Below are 20,264 nucleotides of genomic sequence, written 5' to 3' on the forward strand. Positions count from 1 at the left end.
AAGCTACATTTTCCAATTTTTTGGAGAATAGTTTATTGGTTTGGAGAGTGGTTTGACAGAGTTATGACCAGATTGAACACGTGGGCAGTAAAGCTTATGATCCCAAAACAATGATCCCAGTTCTTTTAAGCTTAATTTCCTTCGACTGAACAATCACTGGTGACTGAGAAATTTGACAGATCTAAAATATTCCTAACAAAACAAGCCTGACCATAGGCTATCGCCTACATTATCAGTATGAACAGTCAAATGTGTTGCATTGTCCACGCAAGAATAAGTACACGTTCAAAGAATAACCTTAAGTAACGACATCATTTGTGATGGTGCGGTGGATGGGATTTGACTGCGGTTTGAGCACCCTCTACTGTTGGGAAATGGGGCAAACCAAAGTACCTGTACCTCTGTCCAGGGACACGTGAGACACTATCACAATGAAGACAGAGATCATCAGATGAGTTTCATTTATTGGCTCAAAAAGGAGTGTTAAGGTCATTGCTCTTCTCATTAAAGACAGTACAAGAAATCTCACTTACACGTAAAACAGTACTTGAAGCTCTGTAGTATAAGGCAATGTTAAATACTCTGCATTTCTAGGAACAATAAAACATGTGAGTACAGGGTTTAACTCCACGATCAGGCTATACAAAAAAAAAAAGGTAGTAAGGCACTCTTCTTGGACAATTCATTCAGATTCTAACCCACATTTTGCCACAGCAGTAACAGAAAACATGCAGTTACGACAAGTGGCCTCTGGATTCCACTCCTGACAGCGAGCCGACAGAATAAGCGTCATTCTAATAGGAGTACTCTGAAGACAGAGGTAAGACGACCCTCTCACTTTCTGGGAGACGTTTAGCATAAAGGAGGGTCAAGCAAAAATATTGAAACTGTCAATGGACTAATGAAAAAAATACCAAAAGATAAGAGTTTAAAGGAAAACTCCATCCGAAAAGTGTGTAGTGTGCAGAATAAAAACATTATCACTGGGCATCAAAACAGCATTTAGCTAGACCTTCAACAACTACACCTTCATCCTAACGAACCCTCATCACTAACCAACTGAACCATCCCATCTCTACCAGTCACCTCATCACTAGCCAACTCCACGGTATCTATACAGTGTTACTCAGAAACTTCATTACACCAACGTCGTCCCCAGGATCAATTTGCTACAGCACTGAGCCGGCTGGGTGGACGTGATTTACCGTCACACGTCAACACTAAATACCTTACCTATGACCTCACCTAGAAGAGACCTGGTCTACATACATGAACCCACCATTCCAACTGCTACACTCAAATATTTTCACATGGAACCAGCATACATGTAGCTATGGCACAAGAGACAAAAACAGATGACATACGTGACAAGACATTGACAATTCAGGGGATTAATTCATCAAACACGATTAGACAAAGACAAGAGCAAGGATCAAATAGGAACATATTAACTAGAATTTGGAACAGTGATTGGTGACTAAGCAGGGAAAGGGCACTGGAGGAATTGAGCATGGAAAAAAACTGAAAGCAAATGAGTGCATATTCCACTTTAGAAAGAACAAAGAAATCAAGACCATTACAAAATCATGCAAAGAAAAAAAAAAATAAAAAAAAAAATTCACCAGGTGTTCCTTGTTCCCCTGCTCTGACAACCATGAAGGCAATAACCTTAAGAGCCACACTTATGCATACAATGCCAGTCAAACATTAAATGAAAATGCAATTTGTAAAAAATTAAATAAAAATCTACAAAATGGTTACGTCACATACTTCGTAAACAGGTGTAGACTAACAGTGAAATGCTTCCTTACAGGCCCTTCCCAACAACGCAGATATAAAAAAAAAAAGGAAAATAACACCAGGAATTAATTTGCAATCTGAGTTGCATCGGTTCGTGCCAATACTCACAGGCTGCTCTTTGTGTGTGCCTATTCAGTCATAAAATGATCAATAATTTTACAATGAGCAAAAAAAAAAAAAAAAAAAAAAAAAAAATGCATTCATTGTGGAGACACGTAGGTTCTCAACTTCACTTGTCAGCGGTTCACTGTGTGAATTCATGAATCTATATTAAGATACCTAAAACCGCACAACACAAAAGTTCATCAATACAATCTAAAATCCTTGTTATCAGAGAAGAGGCTACTGAAGCAGGGAAGACATGTACACTCAAACAGTGGGAGCATTGTGACACTACATTGCCATCCAGTGTACAAACTATCTATCCCACGAAAGGACACCATCATGTAATCCACAGAGGTGAAAGGTCATTCTTTAATCCTGGGGGGGGTCCATAACTGGGCCGTCCTCCCCACCTGTAAACATTTTAAAGTCCTTCTGACACAAGTGACAGTTGCTTGTCCACAGTCTAAGTCCTAATAGCAAGCGCAATAACCCAGTACTGGACAGGACTCTTCACAAAGAAATTGCAGTGTGACCACTTAGTTTCAACTCAGTCCAACATTAGTCCATTAGTTGCAAGTCAGTCAAAGATTAGTAAACATGTTTTTACATAGAATTAACAAGTAAATTAGGGCCAAAGACTCCAGGAGCGGTTCCACAGGAAGATATGCCTCTAGTTTGAATACTTCAGAGCCAACTAGAGGAGAAAGAAAATCATAATTTACACATTCTAGATCATTTCCTATTAAATAAAAATAAAAACGTATTTTTTTCACTTCGATGGGCCACTTGGGAGGGCATTCTAGGGGCGTGATTTTTTTGTTGGTTGATGAGGTTGACTGTAGCTCTGCTGGCTTTCTCAGTGGGTAAACGTTCTGAACAAAGTCAACGTACACAGCAGGATAGCCATAGTGTGGAATGATGCACACTTCATAATAAAAGTGGGACCAAAGTGGACCAAACTCAGGGGGTGGAGTCAAACTTTTACCCACATGCTGAATCTGTGTGTGTGTTAGCATGTGTGTCTATACTATTTACATTCAACAATGTCACACCTTGTGAGCAGTGTCTGCAAACTGCTGGGCTTTGTGCATTAGGTCCACAGTCTTGTCCTCGGCCCGGCCTAGTCTCTCCCCACGCTCCTGCAGGGCCTGGCTGGCCCTCTGGACTACACTACCCATACTGCCCCCTGGAGGGCGCTGCCCACTGGGTCCTGCTCTTGGACCTGCTCCACAACACAGGGACAGAGAATAGTGCATCAGATAGGATACTCAGAAGACTGCAAACAAATCCTGTTCAGTGATAATTAACAATTATAAAACAGCCAAGGCATGAGTTCAGTATATTCATGGGTGAAAGGGTCAGAGAAGGAGTGCTGATCTAGGATCTGTTCATATAATAATATTCATTATTAAAATGCACTCCTACACTGAGACGCTTTGTGGATACAAGCCCTGGACTGGTCAGCTTAGGACAAAGACAGCAACATTTGCTGTCGCTCTCTGTCTCTAGGCCCTGCTACCGCCTGGCACCTCTCCCAGTGCTACACATGACAACCCCCCTGTCAGCGGGTTCAATGGGGAGCCGCGTTCCTTCTCAGTCTCCCTGCCCCGGAGACTCAAGGCCAGCCTTTGTTTTTTAGCAGGAGGTTTGGACACAAAGTCACCACTCATCTAGGCACAACCTCATAGAAGAGCCATTCTCTACTGCAGAGGAGAGGTGTAACAGAAGACAATAGACCAAACCCATCCATCTCCTGAGAGAGGATTAGGAATCCATGAGAATAGAACAGACACAGCCACAGGCCTACTAAGGTCATCACCACATGCCTTTTGACATCTCTGCAAAGATTGTGTTGCTACCCAGTGAGTATTAGGGGTTATTTGGCATGTTTTTGACTCACTTACCTCCAGCCTGAGAACGGCTTTGGTTTGAAACCATCACCTTCTTCATGCGATTGAAAAAGACCTTGCAACGGTACAGGACCAGATTCATTTTGCAGGCATCTGTTAGAATGACAATGACACAAATAGTGGAATCTGATAATAGCTGTATTATAACCATGATCAAAATAGGCAAATAGAAACTACAGAATCAAACATGATATTGGGAGTCACTGCCATATTATGAGATGATAAGACAAGCCACTCCTAGGGTTGACCCAGTGGTTCCAGAACAATTCACACTCACATATGACCCAAATTCACTCCCTAACCCTTCCACTAGCACTTCGATTTGAAAACATGGAAGGGTTAGGACCAAGGAGAAGGAAGTGAATTGGGACCGACTGTTGATAGACTGGGCTTAGCCTTCAAACACTCCCTTACCTCCTGTGAGTTTGGACTGACAGTTGACAAACTCAGTATGATGGGGCCTGGGACCCACGGTGCTCTTCCGTCTAGCCTGGGCCACTGGTCCTCCTATCTGGCCCACTTGGGCCCCTGGGCTACCCTGGCCCCTTTGGGCCCCTGGGCTACCCTGGCCCCCTGGGCTACCCTGGCCCCCTTGACCTCTTTGCCCCTTCTGCTGGTCCCCGGCTGGGCTACCAGGGACCCCCTCCTTGCCTTCCCAATAGGTCTGACAGGCGTGGTACATGATCTGGATGAAGATGCACTTCTCTGGCGCTGAGCTGGCCACCCATTGGTCAAAGGCGTTGTCGAACACCAGGTCAAACTCTGGGCAGTCCTGAGGGAGACACACAGGAGGGATACAGTATAGGTCACAGGACAGTAGGGGGAATAGTAGTCTAAACATCCCAGCCAATAGGCATGTATACTGGTGGTGATGTCACCTTGTTGGGGTTGATGCCGTTGACCTGGCGAAGCTGCTCCACGGCCCACTGTGACCTTCTGGTGAAGGGGGCGGAGCCTCCAAACTGCTTGACTTTGGTGATGAGGAGCTGAGCTGGCCTCTTATTGGTCACTGGGGAATTGAGAGGAGTCAAGGATTTACAAATATGCCAATACTGAAAGGTAAGCAAGCACACGTCATAACACCCACAGAGGATGTAAATGTACTCCCTACTAGAATCAAGATTAAAAGACACTTGATAAAAGACTGGCTATCCGGTAATGGATATGTGTTTCATTGTGAACAAATTCACCCAACACAGAAGGCATTAGCGATCAGTCGCCATGACAGATCAGAAAACAGACCACCAATGCTTATTCTTCTTCAGTGGTTTCTCTTGTTCACACAATATGTGGGTTTTGTAATGGGGGGGGACGGCAGTGCCAGCTGAGGACACCCAGCCAGCCATCAGTGGTGTTTGGGTAGGGCCAGTGAATGACCATGGATCTGGGTGACTTCATCACAGTAACAATAGCGACAGATGACACTGAACACAGCTAAATATCTGTGAATGACCCTTCCTGCTCAATTTTAGGATCCATGTCCTCTGACAGTGTCAGATGCAAAGATCTTAGATTACCAGCAGCACAATGTCGTTCTTGCAACGCGATGAATAACTCTGCATCCTTCTGTTCAGACAATGCCACTATGAGACAGTTAAAACACAGATTTTCAATAACCTACTGAACAAGAGAGTTGTACATAGCAGGACTACAGAGTAGCAACAGGACAGTGAACTGTAAGTCACACTGATCTATCAACCGGTCATCTCAGTATACCCGGGCCCGTATTCACAGCGAGTCTCAATGTAGGACTGCTCGTCTGGATCAGGTCTCTCCCCTCTTATTCATTATGATTTAAAGCTGCAATATGTAACTTTTTGGGCTACCTGACCAAATGCACATAGAAAGGTGAGTTATAGATCTGTCATTCTTATTGAAAGCCAGTCTTAAAAGCTGTAGATCTGTTCTATGTGCGTCATTTCTATGCTAGATGTTCTTAAGTTTCGCTTGAGAGACTTTTACTTTCGGTTTTATTAACCAGTTTCAAAACAGCAGAAAATACTATATTTTTGGCAATGGAAAATATATTACACAGCAGTTTAACTGTTAGTGCTATTCTCTACACTTGCTTGTTGTTAAATAAACTTATTTATATGACCATTTCTGCATAGTGCATCCTTAAAAGGTCAAACTCACCTTAGATCACCACCTACCCTGAGACATAAAAAAAAAAAATCCAACAAAACAAATGCTGAATGCAGATGTAGTCATGTTGTTGTATGCATAAAAAAAAAACATAGGTGTTACCTGACAAACAGATGTATGTCATGTATTCTCCCTTGCCTCCAGTGGGCAGAAAGGGGACCCTTTTCCTTTTTCTCCTCTTCACCTCCACAGCCACTAGCATCCGCTCATCCCGGGGAGCAAACACTGCCCTGTTGATAGCGGACTGGATATTCATGGTGGGACTGGGTGGAGGAGATTTGATGAGTGATCTATGAAGATAGTAGACAGTGAGACTGAGGATTAGATTCGTTTAGTAGTCACATGCACAGAGTCACAGATGTAATTGCAGTGTACAGTGAAATTCTTATGCCCCCGAGCGCCAACAGTGCAGGTCAAAGAGAAGTGAACGAGACAATAATTAAAATATATATTACACATTTACAAGTGTAGCAATGATAAAAGTCCATTGGTGGGTGGGGGCAGGGTAAGTATCCTTTTTTTGGGGGGGTCCATAGGGAGAGTAGCAGGGGAGTAAGTGAGAAGTGAATGAATCATTGATATACATATTCATTAATGTAATCTTGATTTCCCGTGTGCCATATATAGACAATCATTAATCATCAAGGACCCTTTGAGGGTTATTTCTAACTACTAAAGTGGTGAACGTTACACCTCTAAAAGTGGCAGATCGTTTAAATCAGTTGTGGATCTATTTTACTTGACCGGAGTGAATTAAATGAATCGTTGCAAAATGATTTGCAATAAAAATTATCCATGGTGGCCTTCAGAACAATTTGCAAGAGAGCAGAAATAATAGTTTACAATACCTGTTTTGTTGTTTTACCCCTAACTCCTTCGAGACGCAGAAACAGGGAAGCTACAGGGACGCTGCAGTAATGCTCACCAAACTATTCCAACGCCTTATAGCGGTATTGTTTTGTCACACAACAACAGCATGCCTTGCGGAGAAGGCGAATCTGTCTGGGACGCCATCCCATTTGAGCAAGTTAGAAGTCACGTGGGAAATGTGTACTGTTGAGTTGCATCTCATTACAATACATTTTAATACATATAAATATGAATCTTGGTTTAACATAATTATCTTTATTATTTGCAGGTTGCAAATATCTGGAACATATTGATTAAAAAAATGTTTGTACTCTTTCAGTACTGTAAAAACTTCATTGGACATGAAACTACTTTACAAAGCGTAGATATTGGGATTGAACCACGAAATGAGAGCCTTTTGCATCCCTTTAATATTTTAAGTAGAAATTGTGCGCAAATATTTTATTTTAAAAGCCTGTTATATTACATTGAGTGACAACATGGAAAATTCAATAAATCAGATTTTTTTATATGAATAAAGACGAACGTGACAAAATGTCCCTCTGTGATTCCTCCAAAATGTCTCAGAAGTTTTCAGCATCATTACAAAGCTCTAGTTATTTTGTTGTTTTGACAAAGTCATTTCTGAAGATCATTATGTATTTCATGTGATTAGTGATGAATTTTAAGGTAAAAATAAAATAAAAAATCAACTGTCCCTCATTTTAAGTACAAACCTGTCATGTGACCTGAACTCTCGTTTTAACATGGTGAAACTACTCCTTAAAAATAAAAGATCTGAAGACACATTGAACATCAAATAGTCAAATCATAGTGAGCTGGTTCTATTCTTTTTCCCCGTTTTCTGGTGTTTTGTGGTTGAAAACTTAAAAGGGGCGAGCATAACACGTCAACCCTCCTACCCATAGACACGCTTGAAATGTTTTCACAATAAATATAAAAATTGTCAAGCTTGCATTCGATTGCCCCTCCCTGTTGCACACAACAAGCTTCCATTCCCCGTCACGGGAGATTTATGGCTGATTTAAGATGAAGTCGTCAACACTGTTACGGTCAACCTTGTTACTTTATTTGGCACTTACTGAAGTATTTATACTTATTTAACCTCTTCAGATGAGAAAGCCATCTGTTTTTTGTTAGGTATGAACATGTGCTCTTTTTGACAGAATGTTAAAATTAGGTGAAGTTACACTACTCAAAAGGCACCTAATTGGTGGAATGACCGACGGGCTGTCTTGTCTTTGTTCATGAGCACATACGAATAAACTGAGACCACAGACAGACAGCTGTAGAGATACATTTTAATGTATAACAAAAGGGTTACCAAGGTTAAGCATTACGTCATTAATTTGAACAAAACACAGGTTAAAAAGAGTGAGCAATGAGCATGACAGTGGATTGGGCAGTAAGTGGAAACATGTCCTCTAGTGCAAGGCAAATGGGAGTATAGCTGAAGAATGGACTACCCACAACACAATCAATCACAATTCAATGCCCTTAGGGTACGGTACATTTAGCCTCGAATGACAACTCTATGCACAATTAAGAGAAGACATCTATGTCAGTTACACATTATGGCACATGAATGGGTAAGTTGTAACATAAGGAAGAAGGAGGTATCAGCTTGCTATGTTTGAGTGTAACAGTGACAGTGTGACATGGAAACAAGGATATGCAAAACCAAGGAGTGAAGCGCAAACAAAATCCTCTAAATCCTCTTTTCACACGACTTGAGCCAAACTTAATCAAGCTGTATTGGAACTGGCCTGGTTACGTATACACCATAGTTGCTGGAGTGACGCTAGAAAGGACAAAGTGAAAAGAAAATACCTGTGCCTGCACAGTACAGTTCCGCTCGGCCATATAGTGTGAATCAGGCATTTGTAAGCCGAGACGCAACGGGATGACACAGGAGCATACCTAGGAATCTGACAGTATGACTTAACAAGGGATGGACTCAAACACATCTGAGGAGAACTTAAACAGCAAACATTCACAAGACGGCAAAAAGGCATACTCTTAACACATACTGTGTACAAAATACATGACACCAAACATAAAAATAAAAAAAACTTCCTGATGGCAGGCTTGATTGATCCTTGATTATGGCAGAGATCCAATTTGAGTGATGTCACTCGGTGTTAGTGTAATACATTTGTTGTTTTTTTTACTTTAAAAAAATCATAGAGGAACCCTCCAGGTGACTTTCAACGTGGCATGCTACAATCCCCCACTACTAGTAAGACAATGTTAAGCAGAGCATATTCATCCCCGTCTACGTTCATACTGCACATCATGCTTCCTTTTCATTTTGGCCCGAATAGTTATTGATTTAAATAAAAGTGTTAGAATTGTAAGGAGTGTACTCTGCACACTTCTCTACTGCTACTCTGTTTCAGTTCAATGGATGCACATGAAACATTTTGAGTCCTTCATGTGTGTGTTTTACTGTTGTTTTACCGATATGTCGTATCTCTGTTCGTTGCCTGACTAGAAAGTGCCGGAAAAATGTAAAGCTACCGTATATGTGCAACATGTCAGTGTTAGTATTACAAATGGAGTGCTCTTTTCGATCAAGACCATTCACAATAGGAACAAAGCAATTCGGCGGCCTTCCTATGGACCAGCAAAACCGACCGAACCTGCCACTGTTATAAGAGAGAGCTAAACAAAAAATGTATTTGGCAACTTTGCTAAAGTTGTGTATCCAACATTAGTATCTTTCAGCCTAGTCTTGCAGTTAGTCAGTTAGTGTAAACATAATTTGGCGACTCCACGCATCGTCGCAACCAGTACAGTTAGTATATAGAGCTGCATTTCATTTAGTCTAAGTATGCTCCATCCAATGTCATCATCATTCATTTGGCTTTAACCCTAGCCAGGTTAAACTGAACGAATAAAACAATGGTGAGTGCAGTGTTCCGTCTGGCTACTTCAACCCTTCCATAACAATCCACTTTGATCGACCTGACGGGTTGAAATCAAACGATGCAATTGAACGGGTATCAGTGTGCTTCTCTGAGGCATTCAGACCATGAATGGATGGATTTGAATGTAACTCTCTCAACAGGCTAAACATCTGAATGAGTGTTGATGCTCAGAGTTGAGAGAGGTTAGGCTTGAGCCATGGCTACCGAGTCAGAGCTGTGTCCGACACCAACACAGTCCAAGAGACACAGTCATCATTTACGGTCACAGGAAAGAGGAACAGTCTTAATTGGGGTTGGTGGGTGCTTTGGAGGGGAGACGGTATGCAATAAACCCACAGGGTGGATGAATTGACAGCATTGGGAGCATTAGAGGAACAGTCACTATTAGAACCCGTAGGGTAAAGGGAACGGTCTCTGACGAGATCACCACCAGCTGACCACAGGCTGTGGAGTGGTCTCTGACACACAGACATGTCTCCTCGGTCTGGTTGCAAGATCAAGTGGGTGTGTTTGCGTGTGTGTTGGCTGTGGGTTAGGATAACTCTGGGTTATCCTCAGAGAGCTGAGTGGGATACTCCTGTCTGTACATGAAAGTGAGAAGAAACAGTGCCACGTCGTGTGAACACCAATAGGCAGTGTGAGAGGTCACCGCCGACCAATAGCGGCTCTCCACCATGCCCTCTCGCAGTTCAAAGTCAATACGCCTCTCCAACTCCACTGTAACACACAGAAAGACAAAGAGTTTCACAACAAACACACACACAAAACACACACTTTAAATACTAGCCATAGATACGGGGACAAAGCTGTTACAAAACGCAATAGGGAAACCTCTGTCAAAAGGGCATATAGTGCGTAGTAAAATTCACTGCTGGCTTTCGAAAACAATATGAAGGAGTAGGGTCCAATACCTTTTTCATATACTTAAAAATAATTACGATGTGCTTGATTTAGCCTGCCTAGCATGAGTTTGCACTTTTGGTTATGACACCGGTTTGGTTCTTGGGCTGTCCCCCCCATAGAATAACCCTTTGAATAACCTATTTAGGTTCCAGGTAGAACCCTTTCCACAGAGGGTTGTACATGGAACCCACAATAGTTCTACCTGGAACCAAAAAGAGTTCCCCTAGGGGTACAGCCAAAGAATACCTTTTGGAAATGTACTACAGGGCAGAGTTTATAGATTTCTTCCTTCCAATTAGTTTTTCCTGGCCACCGTGCTCTTGCTTCTGCCTTTGCTTGGGTCTATGGCCGGGTTACTGTAAAAGCACCTTGTGCTTTACAGACACATTTGACTGACTGATTGATTGTGCCTGACAAGCTAAATCAAGAACACCTCAACAATTTCGTATAAAATATTTGCAATGCATAATTGATCCAGGTCTGTGGGGAGCACTAAGGTAGATGCTTCGGTTGAATAGATCTGGTATAGGGATACGTACATGTGGTGTTGTCCAGGATAGCCGAGGTGGAACGAGACATGGAGTGCTCTATTTCTCTCGTCTCCTCGACTACCGCTAACTTCTCCACTAACTCGGCAGCCACGCCCTCCTCCCCTGACACGGCATTATCCACCTCCAAGACCCCGCCCTCCGAGTCGGAAGGCTCCTCCTCCACGCCGCCCACGTGACCACTTGAGCGCGAGAAGCGGGAGAAGAAGATCCCGCCGATGCCTTTGCCGAGACTTGCCGCGCCTGCCGAGACAGAGAGCACACAGCGAAACTCAAAGACAGACAAGCACACATGCACACACTCACGATCACATGGCACAGCACAGGACAACACATAAGTCTACTAACTTCTCACAGATATAGGCAGGAAAACAAGGGAACATTTATACTGTACCTATCACACCCATTGATTTACACAATTGCATTAGACTTGGTCCTATACTGCAAAGTGTTCTGTAAAAATATTATCTAATCATGAATGAAGGAAATCCTTTATTCATAGGTTCTATAGTGTCAATCCCTGTGACAAAACTTAATGGCTCTCCATTGATTTGTTGAGGCTGGGTTTTCTGGACAGTGGTTCTGTGCTTGGCTTGCTGCTACATCAGCTATGCAATCTACTTGTTTCAGCGAGCAAAAATGTGGTATTTCCACAGAATATTTGTTTTTTTACACACACACACACACACACACACACACACACACACACACACACACACACACACACACACACACACACACACACACACACACACACACACACACACACACACATATATAAATCTTAATGCATAGGTCTGTCCTTGACTAAAGCCAAACAGCCCACTCTCTCTACTATAAAATAACAAAATAAGCCAATTTCAGGAAAGACCAAAGTAAAAAACACCAACAAGATAAACAAAGAGCAAAGTCTAAAAAGCAAGGAGATAAAAATGAAGAATCCACCACTGAAAGTCCCTATGTCTCTCCCTTCCTCCCCCCGTCACTCATGCTCTCTCTCACCCATAATACTGGCTTTCCCCAAGTTCGTAATGGACTCTCCGTAGTGTCTTCGGGCCTGAGGGGGGGAGGTACAGGGGCTAGGGAGGCTCTCTGTGTCCGAGACAGATGCACTTTCCTTCAGTGCAGGGTTGAGAAGCGTGGGACGGATCTGGTCGTACGGAGTCGGACTACTTGTGTTATACCTGTAGATCCCGGTCACAATACAATACATGTCATTCACAAACACTGATTCATACAAAACTGCTCCAAGGGGTGCTGCTCTGCTGCCGATTCTGTGCTGTCCCAATATATATGTGTGTGTGTGTGTGTGTGTGTGTGTGTGTGTGTGTGTGTGTGTGTGTGTGTGTGTGTGTGTGTGTGTGTGTGTGTGTGTGTGTGTGTGTGTGTGTGTGTGTGTGTGTGTGCGTGTACTGACTGTGATCTATTCCACTCAAAATAAAATACTAAATCCACTACTCACCAGTGTATTTGGACAGGTGAAATGTTACTGTAGTTCTTTAAGATTAGGGGCTCCAATCGGTACGCCTGAAAATACAGCCATAGGCATCATTAAGCACTTCCATGATGCCATCAGCAATCTCGGAACCGGAACCCAAAACCAAATCGTACGTACACTATCTAGCCAGCCACTTGATTTGGCTCTGGAAGCACAAACGGAAACAGCAGGTATGTTTCCACCCCTACCAAAGCCCTTCCTGAGCCCCTTTCCCTTCCAATCCTTTACCATCAGTGACTGACTGCATGACTGAATGACTCTACTGTCTGGTTCAGTTGGTTGGCTCACCACAGGGTCGGTAGGATGAAAGACGTTGAAGAGACGTTGGCAGATGGATTTGGGTAAGATGTGATCCTGGGTCACGTTGTTCCCCGGTCGGATCCCTCGCAACGCCAAGAACACGGCCAGGGGAGAACCCATGCAAAAGAAGTTCTCCACCTATAACAAAATAAAAGGCACAGAGAAAATCAGAGGGGAACCGCGGTTAAATCCATGGCTCAATCTATCTGTCATAACAATTAGAAGGAATGAAATATGGAATTTGTCACCTTAAATTTCAAGGCTGAAGAAGAGCCTTCAGATGATGGGGATTGCAAACCAGCAAACTGATTTTCCAAATCCCGTAACCTTTAGACATGAATGCAACACCAATATTATCACACAACCGTAAATGAAACATAAACATTCAACACTGGGGACAAATGGCGGTGGGATCTGGGTCGTATTCAACAGGAAACACCGTAGCAAAAAAAAATCCTACAGAAAATGAGTTGGAAAGTTGAAGTAATCCTTCCCTGTTTGAGCCAGTTTTTTCCCCCTGTTTGGTGCCTAATGCATTTCCGTGAACAGACATTTCAGGGAGATAAAAACATTTATTAAATAAAAATTCTTTCAGAATTCATACACTACATGACTAAAAGTATGTGAACACCTGCTCATCGAACATCTTATTCCAAAATCATGGGCATTAATATGGAGTTGGTCCCCCTTTGCCGCTGTAACAGCCTCCACTCTTCTGGGAAGGCTTTACACTAGATGTTGGAACATTGCTGTGGGGTCTTGCTTCTATTCAGCCGCAAGAGCATTAGTGAGGTCGGACACTGATGTCGGGTGTGGCTCGCAGTCGGTGTTCCAATTCATCCCAAAGTTCTTCCACACCGTTCTCAACAAACCATTTCTGTATGGACCTCAATTTGTGCACGGGGGCATTGTCATGCTGAAACGGGAAAAGGCCTTCCCCAAACTGTTGCCACAAAGTTGGAAGCACAGAATTGTCTAGAATGTCATTGTATACTGTAGCGTTAAGATTTCCCTTCACTGGAACTAAAGGGCCAAGCCCAAAACATGAAAAACATCCCCAGATCATTATTCCTCCTCCACCAAACTTTGGCATTGCGCATGGTGATCTTAGGCTTGTGTGCGACTGCTCGGCCATGGAAACCTATTTCATGAAGCTCCCGACGAACAGTTCTTGGTTCTGACGTTGCTTCCAGAGGCAGTTTGGAACTCAGTAGTGAATGTTGCAACCAAGAACAGATGTTTTTTTTTAACACCCTACGCACTTCAGCACTCGGTGGTCCCGTTCTGTGAGCTTGTCCGGCGTACCACTTCGCGGCTGTGCCATTGTTGCTCCTAGACTTCACAATAACAGCACTTACAGTTGACCGGGGCAGCTCTAACAGGGCAGAAATTTTCCGAACTGAGTTTCTGGAAAGGTGGCACTCTATGGCGGTGCCACGTTGAAAGCCACTGAGCTCGTCAGGAAGGCCGTTCTACTGCCAAAGTATGTCTATAGAGATTGCGTGGCTGTGTGCTCGATTTGATATACCTGTCAGCAACGGGTGTGGCTGAAATAGCCGAATCCACTCATTTGAATGGGTGTCCATATTCTTAAAAAATAAATTGTATAGATAGTGTATCTCGGCAAAGGCCTATTTATTTCTAAAACACACTCTCTCATCATCACAAATTGTAAGCAAGCTAGTTACATTCCCTCTTAAAGACATGAATGTCATCTGGAAAATCGGGTGATCATTGATGTTGATGACTGATGTAAATCTACAAGTTAGCTGATTGTGATTTACCTCTTCATGTCTTTCTGCCTCTATCTGCTGCGGCTATCAGCCAACCAGACCAAATATTGATGATGATATAGGCTAAAGCAAGTGTTAACAAGTGTTCATACAATTTTATGCTGCTTTGGCAGTACATGTTGTTTTTTGTACTATTTCAAATGAATTATTTTACAAAGACAACAAACACGTTAACAACACCATAGAGTACAACAGTATGAATCATAATATCCATAAAACCTAATGGTCAAACAGAGAAATGGGTCCAATCGTTTTTCCACCATACATTTTCCCCACAGGGGATTTCAGAAACACAAAATAATGGGTCTGTGTTTCGTGTGAGCTTACTATGGCGTGACGTTTTAATAACCGTCTAAATCTGTCTTGGACAACGTGGCGTTTATCAATATATTTGCTTGTATTTTACACCCAACAAATGAAATGCTAATTAGCTGCTGGCTATCATAAAGAACGAAAAATGCCATGATGATCTGGACGAGACTGCTGAATCGAGGCAAAGGTAAGAATCTCTAGATTAACTATCTAATGTTAGCTAACTGGAGTAATGAATAAATTGTCTAAATTCCTTTACATTTACACGTTTAGCAAAGGTGCCAGCTAAAGATGACGTGCTTGCAGGGATTTGTAGTCTTGCATGATGTCTACTTTGATGCTAATTAGCATTTTCGAATCTGAGCGTAAATAGAGACGAATATATAGATAAAAGTCACCTTGTCCGAGAGATTTACATGGTTATCAAAGTGTCACACCAGGGTAAGCCTACACAAAACACAGCCCTTACTTTAAGTGTATCTAAAATCCCCTGTGGGAAAAATGAATGGTGGAAAAATGATTGGAACCATTTGCATTTGACGGTTAGGTTTTATGGGTATTATATGACACCTCTGTGGGGCTCTATAAAGAGGGGGTATGGCCTGGGTCCTATCAAGACACACAGGGTAACCAGCGTGTCCTGCCAAAGCACGCCCAGCATCCCTTGTGCAACGAGTCAAGCCTGGGGTGGGGGTGATACTGTTGGCAGTACGGTTGATATATAAACTAGGTAGCTAGCTACAAACACTTGACCTGGGATCGCATCTCTCAAGCCATGCATGTTTGGATACCGGGAGCGCACGAGCTCCGTACACGGCAGCTCAACAGGCACAACCAACGGACGGGTTGGGGGGTGGCAAACTTGACGACGACTTGCGGGCAGTGGGTTCCAAACAACAATGACAAAACAAAATAATATTTTTTTGGGGGGAGGGGAAATTAGAGCCTGACCCTGGCTATTGAGTGTCTACCTACCTGAGTCGTGTGAGTCTCAGCTCCTCTTGTAGGTGATGTTCCTGATAGCTTGACCAGCACTCTTGCATCTCTTTTGGGTCCGGCGATAGTTCTTCATGATGGAAGCGTACGGGGTCCCAGCCTGTCATGATGTCGAAGGTTATGACACAACCCAGGGAGTGGGACACGATGGACACCTTGCCACTCTCCTCAAACTCGGGGTTCCGCATGCAGAAGAGTGTGTATAGACGATTCAGCTCCTGAGTTAGACCCCTAGTGATCTACAGACACACGAAGCATGATGAATTACATTTGTGGCTGCAACTGCAAATTGGTAGATATTAGAATTTGAGATTGAGTGTGTGCGTGTATGTGGTAAAATATGCATGGGACCTGCAGACAGGTGTGTGTGTGTGTGTGTGTGTGTGTGTGTGTGTGTGTGTGTGTGTGTGTGTCTAGACACATGGCATGCGAAAGTGGACACTATCATATGTCTACTGTATGTTTATTTGACTCACAGTGACCAGTGGGCCCCTATAGTTGTCTACTCTACAGACATACAGACCAGCGGTGGCTGGTGGCACCAAACATGGGGAGGAGGGGCTCATAGGATTTATGGTAATTTATTTGGAATGTTAATGAGTGCCATTAATTAAGAGAGTCTCACCTCGTCTCTGTACAGAGGGCTGGTGTAGTACATGATGTCCATAGCGCTGCTGTTGAGCATGTCTCTGAGTCCTCGAACTTTGTCTGGAGTGATGGAGTCCACGGTGTCTGCGACCATCACACAACCACACACACACACACACACGCACCAAGTCACCTTCAAAGACATTTCAGTCCATCCAGTATGTCAAACAGTGGGACTACAAGCAAAATGACCTATCTATACACACTAATAGCTGATGTTACTACTTAAAGGGATATTTTATTTCACCTTTATGTATACAGGTCTGTCTCATTGCAAGAGAGACAAGACAAGAAAAAGATACACATACGATAAAAACCGGACTCTCCATCTATGCTACCATGAGGTTTATTGGCGACAACGTTTCTCGACCACTCAGGTTTTCAATAGGTCACAAAGTAGGTGTGGCCAAACTGGCCAGACATACCTCCATCCAGGCACAGTTTGGACCTCCACTCCACAGGAAGGAACTCCACATGCTCTGTGGAACGATCGGAGAAATGCTTCTCCTCCATCTTCCTAGCAGCGTCCCTCATCCTGTAGACGAGTAAAGGCACAGAGGCAGATGCGCATAAACAAAACGTTACACTACCAAGAATGTTTGGTCATATATTCTAGGAATACCCTCTTCATGAAGCTTTATGAGCGCATTAGTATTACACAACATAGCTGTGAATAAGTGATCATAAACAGACAGCTTTAGATTGAATCTTCCAGGTCCAATCGTTGGTATCCTTTCTCCCACTCTGCTCGCTTTCCGTACAATAATACTAGATTATAAACATATGAGATTGTATAAAACTCTATGGCAGGTTCTGATAGGGTTTTATACAGTATGATAACAGAGTTCATTGTTCCTGTAACTCACATGCTTGTGTTCCTGATGATGCGGCCCTCATCCATCTTCTGGCCAATCCCATGCACCACAAAGACAATGTGTGTTGTTTCGGGCGGTGTGTCTTCGGGCGCTGCCTCCTCCACATAGCCCCGATGGAGACGCGTCCCACTACTGCCAGCTGGGGAGGACACAGGGGAATTATACCAGTTATTATACAGAACACTGTAAATGTAGTTTTATACAGTACAGAAACACAGTATTTGAGCAAATCCCACAAAAGATTGCTAGTTCTTTCTGTCAAAATTGATGTTTTTACTCAGGATCATTATGAGATGGAAAAAAATACATGCTTATGACAAGGCTTATAATGCATTATAACCATAGGTGCACAATTGTACCTGCAGGTTTTAAGTTAGATGTTATACACCTCGTTGTAGGCAGTGAAACACAGAGGATTCTTACTTCACCTCAGTGGGGATACAAACCTTTGGAGAAGCCCAGTCTCTGGGTGACAGTGCGTGCGATCTTGGAGGTGGTGGCATCACTGTAGAGATACACCTCGTCCACACTGTGCCAGTCCACATGGCTTCGGCTCAGTTTCAAACTGTGGATCGCTGTATGAATCAAGAGGGAAATTAATTAACATAGACCTAATAACTTCCTTCCGTTAATGTGAATTAAGTCTCCAGTGACTTTTGTAGAAATCCCACTTCCATACACCGCTTGCATGCACTCAATCAAGGGCCGTGTTCAGTAGGTAATAAAACGAAAGAAAATTGTCCAGATATGAAATTGTCCAATAAGAATCGCTTGTTTTTGTTTTCTGCGGTAGCCATGTGCGAAGTTCTAGTCACGTTATTTTCTTTCCTTATTCAAAGTGTTTGTTTTTGGGCCCAGAACCGGTGTGTGTTGTTCATCTATATCATTCACATAGAATGTGACACAATACACCCTTCATCAACACTGTCACGCCAGACGCCCCACATGGCACGCCCCCGTCCCACTTGCCATTGAGTCCATCCACTTTACAGTCCTTGCTGTCCACTGCGGTGGTCACCACCTCGGTGGCAGTCTCGTAGCTCTCCCTCATCTGGTGGCCACGAAAACGGGCCAGGTGCTCCAGCTCGATGAGGTCACTCTCGTCCTCCTCCAGAGGAAGCCACGTGCCGTCGATGAACCACTGGCCCCTCATCACAGGAATACGGTCCTGCTCTGTGGACAAAGGGGTTGCGATGTATGGTCATGTCGGTCCATCTGTATTGAATGAGCAGGTATTGAATGAGCAGTAGGCTAAATTTGCTCTATGCTCGGACAGATGTAGGACTGTTATGACATGCTTATTGAATAGGAATGGCATCAGTGTGATAAAACCAGGATTAACACGACAAAATAGCATGAGAGCGAGAAACATCTATAGTGATAAGAATAGGCTACTCACGGTTCCAGTAGACGGGGTAACATTCTTTCTCTTTGACATCCACTTCATAGAGACCCCCTCTGACGCAAACAGCCTCAACGTTGACACTTATGGAATCCAGGTCGATGTCATCCGTCTCGTATCCTCCCTCCCCTCCACCTTCCCCTTCTCCTGTTGCCGGATCCGCCTGAACAGCTCCCCCCTCCGCCACATCCTCCGGTTGGGCCTCGGACCCCGTGGCTGACCCACTGGGGTTCTCTGGTTCGGTGGCATGATTGCGACATTTCACCTTGCAGGGGTTTAGTTCACATAATTTGCGGTAAATTACTTCAATTTTCAAAGAGTCGTGTCCAACAAATGGCTTCCAGGTTTTCTTGTCCTCTTTGTAGAACCATCGCACTTCCTCGGGTCCCAGCTCGGTAACGACCTCCCCGCGGTGTCTGGAACTGTTGGAGCGGTTCCGCTTCTTTGTAGTCACACTCCCATCACTTTCGGTGTACTTCAGGTCGTTTGTGATGTTCAAATAGCCTGTCCCTGAGTCGGGGAGAGAGTGATAGCCCGAGTAAGTTTCCTCCACTAGGCCCAATATCATGCCGTCTTGAGATAAACGGTGATCGCCTAGCAACAGTGGAGGCAAGTGCATTTCCAAGCCGGACTGGACCGAGTCCATCTCCCCGTGTATAGTCTCTCCCATCGGTTCCTCGTAGCAGGACACAAACACATCATTGGCCATATCCCAGTCATTGCTGCTCACGGAATTATTATCCGAGCTCAGTCGACGGGTAGTCGGCTTAATGTCCTTAAAATTGCTCATCACTTGACAAAAAAAATCAACAGCTTGTTCCCTAAAAAACAATATGGCCTACGTTCTCAAATGTATTTATTTCTGCGCCTCTTGTTGACCTTTGATTGACAGTCATAGGTCCAGGACTAACGGTTTCCAAACCTCCTCCTTGATTATTGTAAATGCCACCATCTTTGAGCCGGTTCATCCACTCATTACCCAGATACAGGCTACCAAATTGGAGACTTTTTGAAATTGCTGATAGATATCCTACTATTCAGAGACCCATTTTGTCACTGCCAGTAGGTTTACCTGTTCACTTATTCTATTCGCATGCCTATCTGCGACTTGCTTACAACATAATTACAATGGTAGACTACGTGCTCCTCCTCCCAAATGCGCGAAAAGATTGCGCATGAGGGGCAGATGGTGCACTGGCCACCGTAGTTGAAAGACGGAAGTAACTGCT

The 20,264-nt window shown here is 43.6% G+C and overlaps 2 protein-coding genes across 2 annotated transcripts; both read right to left on the reverse strand.

Annotated features, from left to right (window-relative positions):
- Positions 1 to 447: 447 nt before the first annotated feature.
- Positions 448 to 6,964, reverse strand: LOC118398486 (syntaxin-binding protein 6-like). The gene is made up of 7 exons (XM_035793866.2): positions 6,809 to 6,964; positions 6,063 to 6,250; positions 4,694 to 4,824; positions 4,230 to 4,587; positions 3,810 to 3,908; positions 2,958 to 3,127; positions 448 to 2,599 (listed from the first exon to the last, which is right to left on the reverse strand). The coding sequence occupies exons 2-7, from the start codon at positions 6,214 to 6,216 to the stop codon at positions 2,576 to 2,578; spliced, it is 936 nt and encodes a 311-aa protein (XP_035649759.1). The 5' UTR covers positions 6,217 to 6,250; positions 6,809 to 6,964; the 3' UTR covers positions 448 to 2,575.
- Positions 6,965 to 8,114: 1,150 nt separating this feature from the next.
- On the reverse strand, positions 8,115 to 20,026 carry LOC118398487 (phospholipase DDHD1). The gene is made up of 13 exons (XM_035793868.2): positions 19,033 to 20,026; positions 18,603 to 18,806; positions 18,080 to 18,208; positions 17,625 to 17,772; positions 17,184 to 17,293; positions 16,736 to 16,842; positions 16,090 to 16,349; positions 13,258 to 13,336; positions 12,998 to 13,147; positions 12,674 to 12,738; positions 12,214 to 12,395; positions 11,203 to 11,454; positions 8,115 to 10,477 (listed from the first exon to the last, which is right to left on the reverse strand). The coding sequence occupies exons 1-13, from the start codon at positions 19,823 to 19,825 to the stop codon at positions 10,293 to 10,295; spliced, it is 2,664 nt and encodes an 887-aa protein (XP_035649761.2). The 5' UTR covers positions 19,826 to 20,026; the 3' UTR covers positions 8,115 to 10,292.
- Positions 20,027 to 20,264: the final 238 nt, after the last annotated feature.

This window comes from Oncorhynchus keta, chromosome 19 (assembly GCF_023373465.1).
Source record: "Oncorhynchus keta strain PuntledgeMale-10-30-2019 chromosome 19, Oket_V2, whole genome shotgun sequence".
NCBI classification, from domain to species: Eukaryota; Metazoa; Chordata; class Actinopteri; order Salmoniformes; family Salmonidae; genus Oncorhynchus; species Oncorhynchus keta.